At 38.0% G+C, this 12,839-nt stretch overlaps 1 protein-coding gene across 3 annotated transcripts in view; it reads right to left on the bottom strand.

Moving 5' to 3' along the window:
* Positions 1–12,839, bottom strand: part of ABI3BP (ABI family member 3 binding protein) — a 233,430-nt gene that overhangs the window by 101,552 nt on the left and 119,039 nt on the right. For all 3 annotated transcript variants that reach the window (XM_023508060.1, XM_023508061.1, XM_012812736.2), the window contains exons 12-13: positions 10,853–10,927; positions 922–987 (exon numbers count right to left, since the gene is read on the bottom strand). In XM_023508060.1, the coding sequence (XP_023363828.1) occupies positions 922–987; positions 10,853–10,927 (141 nt within the window). The remainder of the gene's footprint in view (positions 1–921; positions 988–10,852; positions 10,928–12,839) is intronic.

Below are 12,839 nucleotides of genomic sequence, written 5' to 3'. Positions count from 1 at the left end.
AATATTAGAAACCATAATAAAACAGTGCTTCAGACATTCAACTTGTTTTCACCTGGTTTTTCTGGTTTCTTCCCTTCTGTTGCATAATTGTGAACTGAACCCCCTCATTGGCATTCTATTTCTTTTTTTTCCTTGTTTTCTGCTGCTGTTTAAAATTGTTTATGTTTATTGATAATGACACAAATAAAGCTACCTGTACTAAAAAACCCAGACACATATCTATGCCTGGCAGTGACCAGGCTTATTCTTTCTGACTACAGTACCTACGGTCATAGGTACAGGCGAAATGCTTGTTTAGAGAGACTGTCAGATTCAGATCACTCACGGTAGATGAGTCAGGAAATGAATGATAAGGATTAGCTCTAATTGAACTTCTATAGATGAATGATGGGATTATTCCAGAACAGAATTTCTTACCTCAGCACTACTGACATTTAGGGTTGAATAATCCTGCGATGGGAGGCTGTCCCGTACATCACAGGGGTTTAGCATCTCCCTAGATCTCTATCTATTAGATACTAGCAGCATCTCCCCTGGTTGTGAAAACTCAAAATGTCTCTAGACATTACAAAATGTACCTGGGTTAAGGGAGGGCAAAATTATTCCAACTTGGGAACTATTACTCTAAGATTCCTAAAATCTGTTTAGAATGATTGTGAACAATAGAATGATAGACCATTATATTACCTCTCCACAGTAGCAACCAAATCTAACAGCATCTCCCTTGTGCAACAAAGCTTATTTACTAATAGATCTGAAGATCTAATTACTCCATGGGAGGAGTGAGCAGAACTCATCTCCCTGACACACAGGGCTATTTCTCCCCTGCACATTTTTTTACTCTGCAAAAACTAAAGGAGAACCCCCAAGTGTTGACAGGACACCCAGGATCCAAAGACAGAACTGAGAAGGTGGGGATACCTGTGTGGGACGCCGGTATTTCAGGTACATCTGTCCTTGCAGGGCTCGAAAAAACATCGTAAGCTGCTTTAAAATAAAAAGGTAAAACAAAAGAGTTGTTAGTTTTGATGAATTTTGAAAGATTTCCTGACATGTTCTCATGCCGGCTGAGGGACAGTCTGAGGTAGGTGGGCACAGATTTCGGCTGCCGGCCTTGTCACTAACATGTAAGACTTGCTTTTGATCCTTCTTGCTCAATGTAAACACAGCACTATATGTTTATAGTGAAGTAATGCCAGCCCGAAATCACAGAGCTTCAAGAGTATAAACGTAAATAAAGTCAGATGGCAGTTTGGAGAGAGATTTCTAAAGAAGGAAACAGCAGTCACATTGAGGCTCTTTGCCTAAAGTCCACCGCCTAGTCTTTGAGCTTAGTAAAATCTACGTCCTGACAGCGTGCGCTGGGACAGCTCTGCCTAGTATGTACAACACTTTCCCAGATGTCAGCTACTCAACTCTCTCAACACCCCCGACAAATCAGTGAGGGAAGCAATTCCCCCATCCTACAGATAATGGGGTCTTATCTCCATTTTCTAGATAATCAAGTTGAGATTTACAGCAGTGCAGACAATCGCCACCAGTCACACACTGAAACTGTCAGTTTCCGCGCCTTCTCCACCCTATCTATCAGCAGGACCCGGGACAGCGGGGCTGAGACGGGACTCTGCAGGCACCATCCTTCCTGACGTTTACCTAGAGGCAGCTTTCTGTGTTCTTCTGCGGAGCCCAGAGCCCTTCTATCATCGAGGTGGATTTAAAGATTAATTTTCTATTCTACATAAAATGAAGAAAGTAGGATGAGGGTAAACATAAAGATTGAATCAGTTTCATACAGGGATAATTTTCATTTTCACATAAGAGTTGAACCTGCAATCAAAAACAGCATGAAAAAGGGCTGTCGCTACAGGGGTGAGAGGTGTGGAGAAAACATGAACCATATGAGGTAGATGTGACTCTCCGCAGCCACTCAAATCAGCTGTATAGAAATCAAGTAGAAAGAGGGAGCTCACAAGAAGATTTACACATTGCGATTACTTGTAATTCAGCGACAACTTAATGACTGTGAATCATTGCTGGTTGAAACTATAGGAAAGACAATATCAGATCGTGTGAAAAGAGAGCATTTTATATTGCACCACATGCTGAAGAGTAAGGAAATAGATTGCAATTGTGATCTTCTGTTTGACAAAATCTTCAAAAATAGAAAGAATATGGAGAGTCAAAGTATGCATCCTTTCTGAGAATACCTCTATTACACTGAAAATACGTCTATTTGATTTTCTTAAGCCTTGGTGTAATTTTAACAGTAAAATAAGAATGATTAATTTTTTTTTTTTTGAGACAGAGTCTTGCTGTGTCACCCTTGTCACACTTGGTTGAGTGCTGTGGCATCATAGGTCACAGCAACCTCAAATTCTTGGGCTCATGTGATCCTCTTGCCTCAGTCTCCCAAGTAGCTGGGACTACAGGTGGGGCACTCACTCTTGCTTAGGATTATAGGCATGAGCCACTGTGCCCAGCACTGATTCATCTCTTAAAGGACAAAGAAGTCTGGCAGCTTCTGATCTGAGGCTTGCCTTACACCAAGTTCAAGTCATGGATCTAGCAAAGTCAACTTGATCTACTACTAAATAAATTAAGAACTTGCCAACTTGTATTTAATCCCCTCACACTAGAAAAGAAATGATGACTTACTAGCTTTGTGTTTGTTTATATTATTGCTTTTGTCTGTCTTTATGTTATCCTAACTCCCAAGTCTCTCTTTCATCTAGTGTTATTGGGCCAATTAGCCTATATTCTGTATTTTTATTCCAAGAGATGATGATATGTTCATTCACCTTTTTAAAAACTTATGTTTCATATTTATAATTCCTTTTCATTCTGGAGGTTCCCAGCCAGGCTGTTATCTTCCCTCAAGTTATTCTCACCCAGCATTTATTGGGGGAAAGAAACTCCCATTGTGGTTCAGACCTGGAAGGTCTCAGTTCTCAGGGATCTCTTAACTCCCAAACAAATCCTTACACCTACTTATGATTAAACTAACACATTGGCCAGCAGACTTGGTCCTCGATATTTCTATCCTTGTAATTCCTGAGAGTTGAAAAGTAAAGAAAACATGTGCTAAGTTCCCACAAATACCACTCATTCAGGATTTTAGGTTGTTTGGGCAGTTTTGAGAAGCATATCATTACTTCTTTCCTTCATGATCTAAGCAAGATCTTTTGACTCAGAAGTGAAAGATGTCAGAGGAGAGGACAGTGTGGACACGGGGTTTTCTGAACATTTCTCTAAAAGTCAACAACACTTGATTTTTTTAAAAGCTCTCTCTATGTACATCTATACCAGAGTAAAATTTCTTAAAAGCTATGAAACTGCTGAGTTGGGGTGGACCCTTTGTTTCTAGACAGTGCACATGCTACCAGACATTATTGTTTAGAAGCAAACCTCTGTCACCTATGTTTCCTGCAGTAGATGCTCGACATCACCTAGTCTTGATCTTGCATTCACAGAACATATGTGGGACCAAAAGTTTTAGGAGGAATCAAATGCCGCAAGTAAAATAAGCAATTTAATTCAAAGGTTATAAAAAGCAGTATTGGTTTCTTTCAAAAACCAGTAATTAAATTTTATGATAACTAAATTTTACTTTTGGATTGTTCAAAGAAAAATAATAATATGAAGTCATCTCTACCGCCATTTGTTTAATCGCTTCCTAAAGCCATGTTTGTTAAAGTGATGTTTTGTTCAGGATACATGTTTGCTTTGAACAACCAATTAAATGCAAAGTCTGCAGTAGAAATAACCTGATGTTTTTTTCTGGAAATACGTGAGGGCACCCAAAGTATTTCAAGTCATCAAGACGTCATCATTTTACTTCATTCAAATTCTCTGAATGTTTCACTATATGAAAGACTTTCCTTTTGAAACATCAATGCTTAGACCAAAGCCCTCATTAACACAGAACTTGGGTTTATCTTGCTTGTTAGGCACGCTGAGGTTTATTTACTCCAGAGCCTAATACATGGCAGATACTCCATGGAATTAATCTGCAAGATGTTCAGTATAATGAATAATAGTGAGTTGGACGGTTCGGTAGTTTAAACTCTTTGTAAGAATAAATGACTTTCTGGCTTGGTTTGGAGACCAAATGAACATGTGCTCTAATTACTTTATGATACACGAATCTCTTCATCTATTACACAAATACCTATAATATGCTTTCAGGGCCATGCCCTGCCTCAGAAATAGAATTCTAAAAATACATATGAAGAAGTAATGAAAAAAATATATCCCCCCAAAAAGCAGCTAGAAGGGGGAAAAAACCCACAACACCACATAAAGACTTCTAAGTATCACTTAAATGTATTAATAATTTCTAAGGTTATGGAAAAACAAAGTACCTTTCTAGCTGGCCTTGAAATCTTTGAAAGTATTGCCTGGAAGAAAATGTTTGTGAAATAAAATCAAAGGCCGTGGCTATAAATCTCTAAAGAGGCCACGTAAATCTGTAAACCATCTGCTGGGTTTGAATTCCATTTTCCCTGCTCTCCAAGCATCAACACCTCCTCTCATTCCTGGGTTTTCTCCTCTCCAGGGTTTCATCCAGTTGGGTGGGCCAGATCCATGCTAATCAACACCTCACAGGGCAGGCAGGAAGGTCCAAATGTAGAGTTTACCTCTTTTCAAACACTTGGATCAAACTACCTGCTGCCAAAACTTCTTAAGCAATACACGGCTCCCTGTGCATGCTGACCACTTCAGCTTTCAAGCCTTTAAAATAATTTACAGACCTTAAAGACATACTGTAATTCACTACCATTCCAGAGAGCACTGAAGGAATTTAGAGCTAAAAATAATAGGTGATGAACCCTAAAGGAAGCTCCCAAAGCAGATTCTAGTGGAAAGACTGAGGCCAACCTTCCTTGGATCTGACCCTCTGTCAAGGGAAGTCTCTGAAAGATAACTGCTTATGGTGTGAGGAGAAATAATTACTGTCTTAGTAATGTCACAGTAAATCTGGAGGAAAACTTAGTTTGTCTGGACACTTTGAGGGAGAAAGAGGCAGGAGGATTGTCTAAGGATGAAATCAAACACAGAATCATTGTGGATCTGCAACCATTTTCTTCACTGGCTTTTGAAATCCTCCTACAAAATGAAAGTCTTTTAAGGAGATGATTGAGTAAATTAAGGAGGCTTAATTCTGATGGCATTGTCAAACCGGAAGCAAAAAACTCATTTCCATCCCTATCCCCAAGCCATACAGGGTCTTTAGAAGGCACACAAATGCTCCTCCTGTGGGATAAATTCGCTATATCTATGTTGTTTCTCCCACCCCCGAAGCCCACGGGAAACACAGCAGGGCCTCAGAACCAGTGTGCAGAGTGATTCAAGCTGCTACTCTGATCGGAGAGTGATGGAGGCACCATCCTTTTCCAGGTTAATAGATCATCAGGCTATTCCCAAGGAGTGGCAGGACCTCTGTGCTAACACTCTGTCCATTGATTTCAAATTTTTATTCAAATGAAATGATGAGTTTTCCCCTCTCCTCTTCTAATAATTTTAAAAACATAATTGCTGCTGTTATTACTATGACTGACTCCATGAAACTATTAGGAAGTATGGACGGGCAGTTTGGTATGCAGGGAATGCAGGAAGTGCAAGATTCTACTGTATCAAGGAAATGATAGCAGGGCACCCCATAATTATATACTGCACATTCCATTAAGAGAGTTATACATTATTTCTAAGACATAATAACTGGTGAAAATTTTTATGTTATCTCCATTTTATAGGTGGGGAAAGTTAAGTTATTTAACTGGGAAATATATGAATTGGTTATTCACCCAGCTCTGTTTCACCCTATGGTTCACAGATCAGTGCTCACATTCCCAGGGAGAATAAACTGCAGGGACCAGCCCCACACTCTTAACAGGTCACATACCATTTCTTACATGGCATATCTGGAAAGCACACAGTCCCACTAAAAAACATGTAATTCTTTTGGTTGTAAAAGCAGTTTTCAATTTTTCACAGCAAGTTATAAAGAATTATTTCACTTTAATTTTAAAATACTGAAGAAGAGAAGAAAAGCAATGAATCAGTCTAATTTGGCTCTTTTACCCATGCAGAGTTAAGTTCCTCATGTATCTCCTTAATATAATAGAAGATAACTCTGTTGGCTTCCAGGGGCTTTGGGAGGATCAGTACAATGGGATATCCATTGTCCTTTGAATCTACTAGAAGAAAACTATGCAAAGCCAAATTATATTATTCCAGTGGAGAAATGATCCAACAAGCATGTGTGCAAATGCACAATTCATCTGAGGGTGGAAGATACTGAGGGCTTTTCTAAAACTCACAACACTGAGATCATAGTTAACTGGCCAGGCCACCTTCCAGTAGAACATAAGACCAATTCAAGCCAGTCAGAAAGACTATTTCTGAAAGATTGTCACAAGCACTTAAGTATTTCTCAAGTATGGCCAATTTCCTTTAATACAAAATTTATAAATAATTTTACATTCTGGTATGTAGCTATGAAGCAGATTTTTATGATTCATTTTATATATTTTAAGGCAAGTTAAATTTGCCAAGGATATCAAAACCGATCAACCCTACTTAAATATATAATGCTTTATAGAAGGTTAAATACAAACGCAATTCCAACTAACAAAATCACAAAACACAGCACTAAGGAAAGACTTGGGCAAATAGTCTGAAAACAGGGAAGAATATATTTGATGACTACCCATCTCAGACTTCCTGGGATATTTTAAACTTCACTTTATCCTGTCTCACTGCTGCAGAAAAGACAGGAATGACCCAGGGATTTCAATAGTCAGTATCCAACTTAGAATTTCTATGAAGCCTTTATATCCAAAAGTGGTACAGAAATCTTTTTGAGAACACACATTCTGATTTTTTAATACAGAATATGTGGAAACCAAATGCCAAGGTGGAAAATTCTTTTGCTAAAGGTCCTGATAAGTTGTGTTTAAGGGTTGGTAAAAGCAGCCCCTGACATCCAGGCGCTGGCCTGACAGCCACAGGTAGGCTGTGTGGTTCTCCTGTTGAACACTAATAACTCCACAGAGCACCAGTATCAGATCAGCATACAGACCAATCTGTAATGATGCAGGACGCAGACAAACACAGGAGTGCTGTGCAAACCACAAACACCACCCTCCTCCCCACATTCTGCTCACGGGAGTAAGTGCTGCTTCTGTTATCGGTCCCAGCTTGAGCATTGCTCTGCTCATCCTGCTTTCTAGTGAAAAATTGTGCAGACACCAGTCACAAGTTTACTCCCCCTTTCTGACTGCATCCAATCCAGAGCAAAGCCTGACATCTGTGGACCTTCCCCCAATCGTTTAACACAGACAAAATCTGACAACAAGTCTTTCTAACTTCCTCTCTAGGAGAATCCTCAGTTCCTCACACTCTGTGTTCTCCCTTGTTGCAATAAGTGAACAAATCTAACTTTGTTCAACTACAGGTGTGTTTGAAGGGAATTGATGTAGTAAATAGAGATGCATCATTTCCCAACACAGAAAACAAAATGTACTGAGTTTGCTACAATGATGTCATTAATACCAGCAAAAATATACTGTTTCTTCAAAGAATATAACAACTACAAATGAGATTAATGGTTTTGTGGCCCGGCATTCAAGCAGTATCTCTGCCTAACTCAATTCTCCAAGCAGTTGTCTCAGGAAGCTATCTGAGTAATTGAAAAATAAGTAATTATATTTGTTGAAACTAAATAGCAAATAGAACATTAGTACATGTATTAACTTGCTTAGAATCAATTGAAAGAAACAAAGGCTGAAATGAATGATTATGTGAATGGCATGATGAAAGGATTATGTGAATATATAATTCTTTAAATTATAAATAATGGGTGTCAAATTTTAATTTTAATATAAAAGGCCCTATAACATTTACATGAGTGTAGATGGAAGAATCGCACATTTGCAGAAACAAGAAATATTTCATCACCCACTATGAGAAATGAATCTTATATTTATTGGAAGCCTACTGTCCTATGACTGACTACACGAGATAATTTTTGCCAGTGCTATTGATAAGACTATAGTGATAAAGTAGCACTTCTCAAACCTTCAGGTTCATGCAGATCACCTGGGGATCTTGACTGCAAGCAGCTCAATAGATCTAGAGTGGAGCTCAAGGTGCTGCCTTTTCTACAAGTTCCCAGGTGGTGTCTATGCTGCTGGCCCTGTAATCATACTAAGTAGCAGGGATTTAAAAACTGAATGCTAAAACTTAGCAGGCTGGGAAGTTTCTGGGGTTTATATTCATGCCTGCATATCACCTATTGACTGTTGTTACAGCTCATGACAAGTCTCAACAATTTGTCCAGAGAGGGTTGGAAGCTCTCACTTGCATGTTTTCTGGCAACCCAAGGTTGCCCTGGCAGCAGTGAAGCAGCTAAATAAGAAACCTGTTTCCTGCTGCATTAGCCACTATTCATACTCCATCAGGGCAAGACCAGAATATTCCTCTCCTGGAATTAAAGGTAAAAGGAAACTTTCCTTTCTTGGGATTTTTCACATCATCTATTTTTGTCTCCTCGTTACTCTGCAACCTTCTTTCTTCAACATATCTGCCCAATGCTTGGTCCAACTTAGGCTTTATAAATAATTCATATTATAGGCATCCAAATTTTAAAACTGGTTTCCTTGAGGTTGTGATCAGTTTGCTCATGAATAATCATAGAAATCAAAAGCTAGATGCTGCTTAAGGGAAACTAGGGAACCCTGTGTTCCTTATGTTATAAAACAGAAGCTAAGAGATTAAAGGGACTTAAAAGTTCACCTACTCCCCAAATCCACAAAACAGTTTGATTTGGGTTCCACTGAGGGTTGCAGGAGTCCCAGCCAGGTCTGCTAGGGTGCAGCAGATAAACCACCATGTATGCCCCCAGACTAGTTGTGTCATAAGCCCAATACAGGTGCTGTGGTGGCTATGGAACCAGGGGCTCAGGATGAAACTCTACCTAGAAACTTGATCTTAGATCATCTTCCTGCTTGAGGAAACTGGGATAGGATCTAATAGATATATACACTTAATTTGATGTCATCTTCTATCATTTTTTTTTTTGCAGTTTTTTTGGTGGAAACTGGGATAGGATCTAATAGATATATACACTTAATTTGATGTCATCTTCTATCATTTTTTTTGCAGTTTTTTTGGTGGAAACTGGGATAGGATCTAATAGATATATACACTTAATTTGATGTCATCTTCTATCATTTTTTTTTGCAGTTTTTTTGGCCAGAGCTGGGTTTGAACCCGCCACGTCTGACATATGGGGCCAGTGCCCTACTCCTTTGAGCCACAGGTGCCACCCCTCATCTATCTTTTGCTGATATCTGACGGCTCATTCTCGTCCTTTCTCAAACCCAGTCCTCTGCTGGACTATCTCTGAAAAATATCACAAGATGTTCATGTATTTAACTTCACTACACAAAATCCTACATTACATACTATATGTACCCAAGATAAAGTGACAATCATAAGTTCACAAAAATTAAAATACAAATGAAACAAAAAATCATGGAAGTAATGGCAAAAGATGGTTTCTGAGGTTTTCTTGTAACTCATATGCTGAATATGCTCTTCCTTAGCTTACTGCTAGACATCAGAGAAAAGATGTATAGAAGAAAAGTTTGTAATTGATAAAAAAATCTATTATTTGAAAAAGAGAAGATATCTCAATCAGCTTCTAGGAGGAACACAAGAATTCTCAAGAGAAAAAAACAACATTGCCACCATTTACAAAAGAAGAAAACAAGTCTCAGAAAAGTAGAGAAAACAAGAGTCATGTGGTTAGCAGGAGAGACAGGAATGGAACCAAGGTCTATTACTAGCTTTGAAGACCTATGGTCTGTCCTCTACATCATGATATACTTACAAATTTTAGAACTTGGTATAATATATTGCATTAGTAAGATCTCAATTTTGTATTGAATTATATTTCTGAAAAATAAATAAATATCTACCTACAAGGGAAATATTAACCTCACATTGTTAAGTACAGTCCATCATGCTACTTATTTTTCTTATGCTTCTCATATCACTAAAGAGATCTCTAGAAAACCAGTGAGCCAATTCACAGTCCACAGTCCATGTTCTAGCCAGACTTCTTTTTTTTTTAATTGCAGGTTAATGTAAGGGAACAAACAACCAAGTCACAGTATTTGAATTTGTTAGGTAGAATCCCTCTTGTAGCTATGTTCTGCACCTCAAAGATGTGCCATACACCCCTACCTCATACCCATTCAGTGGGAGTACCCTAAGCCCCCCTCCTCTCCCGCCTCCCTCATTTCTCCTTTTCTTAACTTAAATTGAACTGAGTCCTTCTCCTATGTGGGTATGAATTAGATCATCTACTGGCTTCAGATTAGTATTGAATACACTAGATACTTGCTTTTCCATTCTTGTGATACTTTACTGAGAAGACTTCTACTATTATACCCAGAAATTAAAAACATACACAGTAGAACCTCCATAGATGACCACCTCCTTAAGTTGACCTAATTTTCATAGACTGGACACACCCCATATGTACATATCAGTATAGTAGGCTTAGTTCCTTATGTTGACCATCTCTATATGTTAACTGATTTGTTACAATCCCTGGGGTGGTCACCTTACAAAGGTTTTACTGTGTATAAAACAAACACAAAACCTTTTTGCTTTTGTAGTAGGGAATAAAATGAGGTTCAATCTAAGTACCAAAAATGTATTATAGGTTTTGCATTTACTACAAAGTATACTGATAATCAGTTAAGAAGCCTATAACAATAAAACCAAGAAATTACTCAATATTCTTTTTATAATCTTTTTTTAAAAAAAAGAATGCAATTACCAGTTTGAGGCTTTAGAACCCTAGAATCTTCAGATGTTTTAGCTGTGGGAACAATCCATGGTTTTTCACTTGAAGCTATATTGAAAAGAAACAGAATTTGCTGAAGTTTTTTTTAGAAGTGAAGGGGACAGAAATAGGTTGTTATGTTTAGTGGCTACCAGAAGCCTGCAATAAAACAAAAACAAAAACATATGGATACAATCACAAGTCACCATATAATGAGAAGAAATTCTAATGTGCCAATCCAGGGAGCATTTGATCAGTGGTCAGAAAGAGGCCAGAGTCTGGTGTCATTTTGCCAACATTTTTAAGGACATTTTCATTCCACTAAATGAGTTACGTGGAATTATACTGATAACTTTTACAGAATTTGTAGAAAATCCAAGCAAATAGGTCCTTCTTATTTAACCACATCAACCACTTGTTTGCTTGATTTTACTGAATTCATCAGTTCATTGAGGTCTGCAGGGATAGGACCCAGTAAAAGTGTCCCAGAGATGTAAGCAATCACCACAAACATTCTTAATATCAAATGAAAAGTACTCTTATTACCCAAGATGCCCTCAGTTTTCTCAAAAGGAAAGGGTGTTTTTGCTTCAGGAAATTTTGGAAGCCTTTTCGGAGCTGTAATGAAACACAAGGAAAGTTATGACCTGAGGCGTAAGAAACAGAGAAAAGATTTTTAAAAATCTCAAGCTTGCACAACAAAACAAAAAACAAACACAAAAAGGTAAATTATTTCATGTTAGTATGTCTTACTTCTATGTCTCAATGCTGAATATTATAACAAATCTTTTCCCATTATTTATAATTAAACCACTGAATTTAAATTACTCTACTTGGGTTCTCCTTTTCACTCTTACTTAACCAGCTTCCTAATTTCTTCAGCTATGTTCAATGTGTGCTCTTAGATAAATTTCATTTGAACTCAAACCATGGCTTTTTATATAAGCTTATTCCTCAATTTTTTTGATATTGCTCTCAAAGAAATTCTATACATTCTAAGAAGCAGTCTTCTGAAATACAAATAGATCTTCTCGTTCAGAGAGACAATTGAGTAAAATTAGAATTGTACAATTTAGAAAAAATGTATAAAATATAAATTTGTTCAGTGACAGAATGATTATGAATTAAAAGTATCAAATATATTATCAAAGTATGACCACTAAAAAAAAACCAAACCATACATTGTCACATAGAGATCCTCTTTTCAATCTTAAACTTTTTTTTAACTGTTGGGGATTCATCGAGGGTACAGAGAACTAGGTTACACTCATGGCATTTTTTAGGTAAAGTCCCTCTTGGAACTATGTCAATCCTAAACTTAAAGATTGTTTACATTTTAAGGCTCGGGTGTTTGGAATCTTACTGTTCTGTAAGCCATTTGTCTCTTTTCCTTCAATGAAGAGACGACTTTGAATGAAAAAGTCTAAAGACTTCTTTGAAGCATGTGTACAGTTTCCAAGGTAATAATAAATCTGCAGTGTTTAATAATTTTTTTACCTAGAGTGCTCAGTGGCAATTCAAACTGAGGTATTAGAACAGTTTGGGGTGTTTCCGGGATCCTGCCGCCGAGAACTACAATAAAGAAGACTGTGGTTAGCAAGTCCTTGACTCAGGATCGGTGTTATGGCTTAACCAGGATCGTGCACAGCATGCTTCATGACAGAGGCTCATGTGGGTGCCAAGCAGGGGATGCCTTTCATGGAAGTAGCTGGCTTTCCCTGGAAAAGTTACAGAGCTGTCAAAATTCACAGGTATACTTGGTAGAGGCTGTGGCGAGGCAGGGAAGATCAAGATCAAAGTATAGACTAAAACATATGCTGCTGCTCTTTTTCAGGGGAAGGAAACAACAAAGCAAGTTAGATTCTTTTGGGCCAAGAAACAGCTAACATGAATGATATTAAATTCTTATTTGAAAGCATGACAGTTTTTTGGGGGGGTCTCCCCAAGTTTAGTATGCGCAAGACTTCCAAAAGCCAAACTG

The sequence above is a fragment of the Otolemur garnettii genome, unplaced genomic scaffold, assembly GCF_000181295.1.
Source record: "Otolemur garnettii isolate 467f Iridium unplaced genomic scaffold, OtoGar3 scaffold00220, whole genome shotgun sequence".
Classification (NCBI taxonomy): domain Eukaryota; kingdom Metazoa; phylum Chordata; class Mammalia; order Primates; family Galagidae; genus Otolemur; species Otolemur garnettii.
This window is presented reverse-complemented; position numbering and strand designations above follow the sequence as displayed.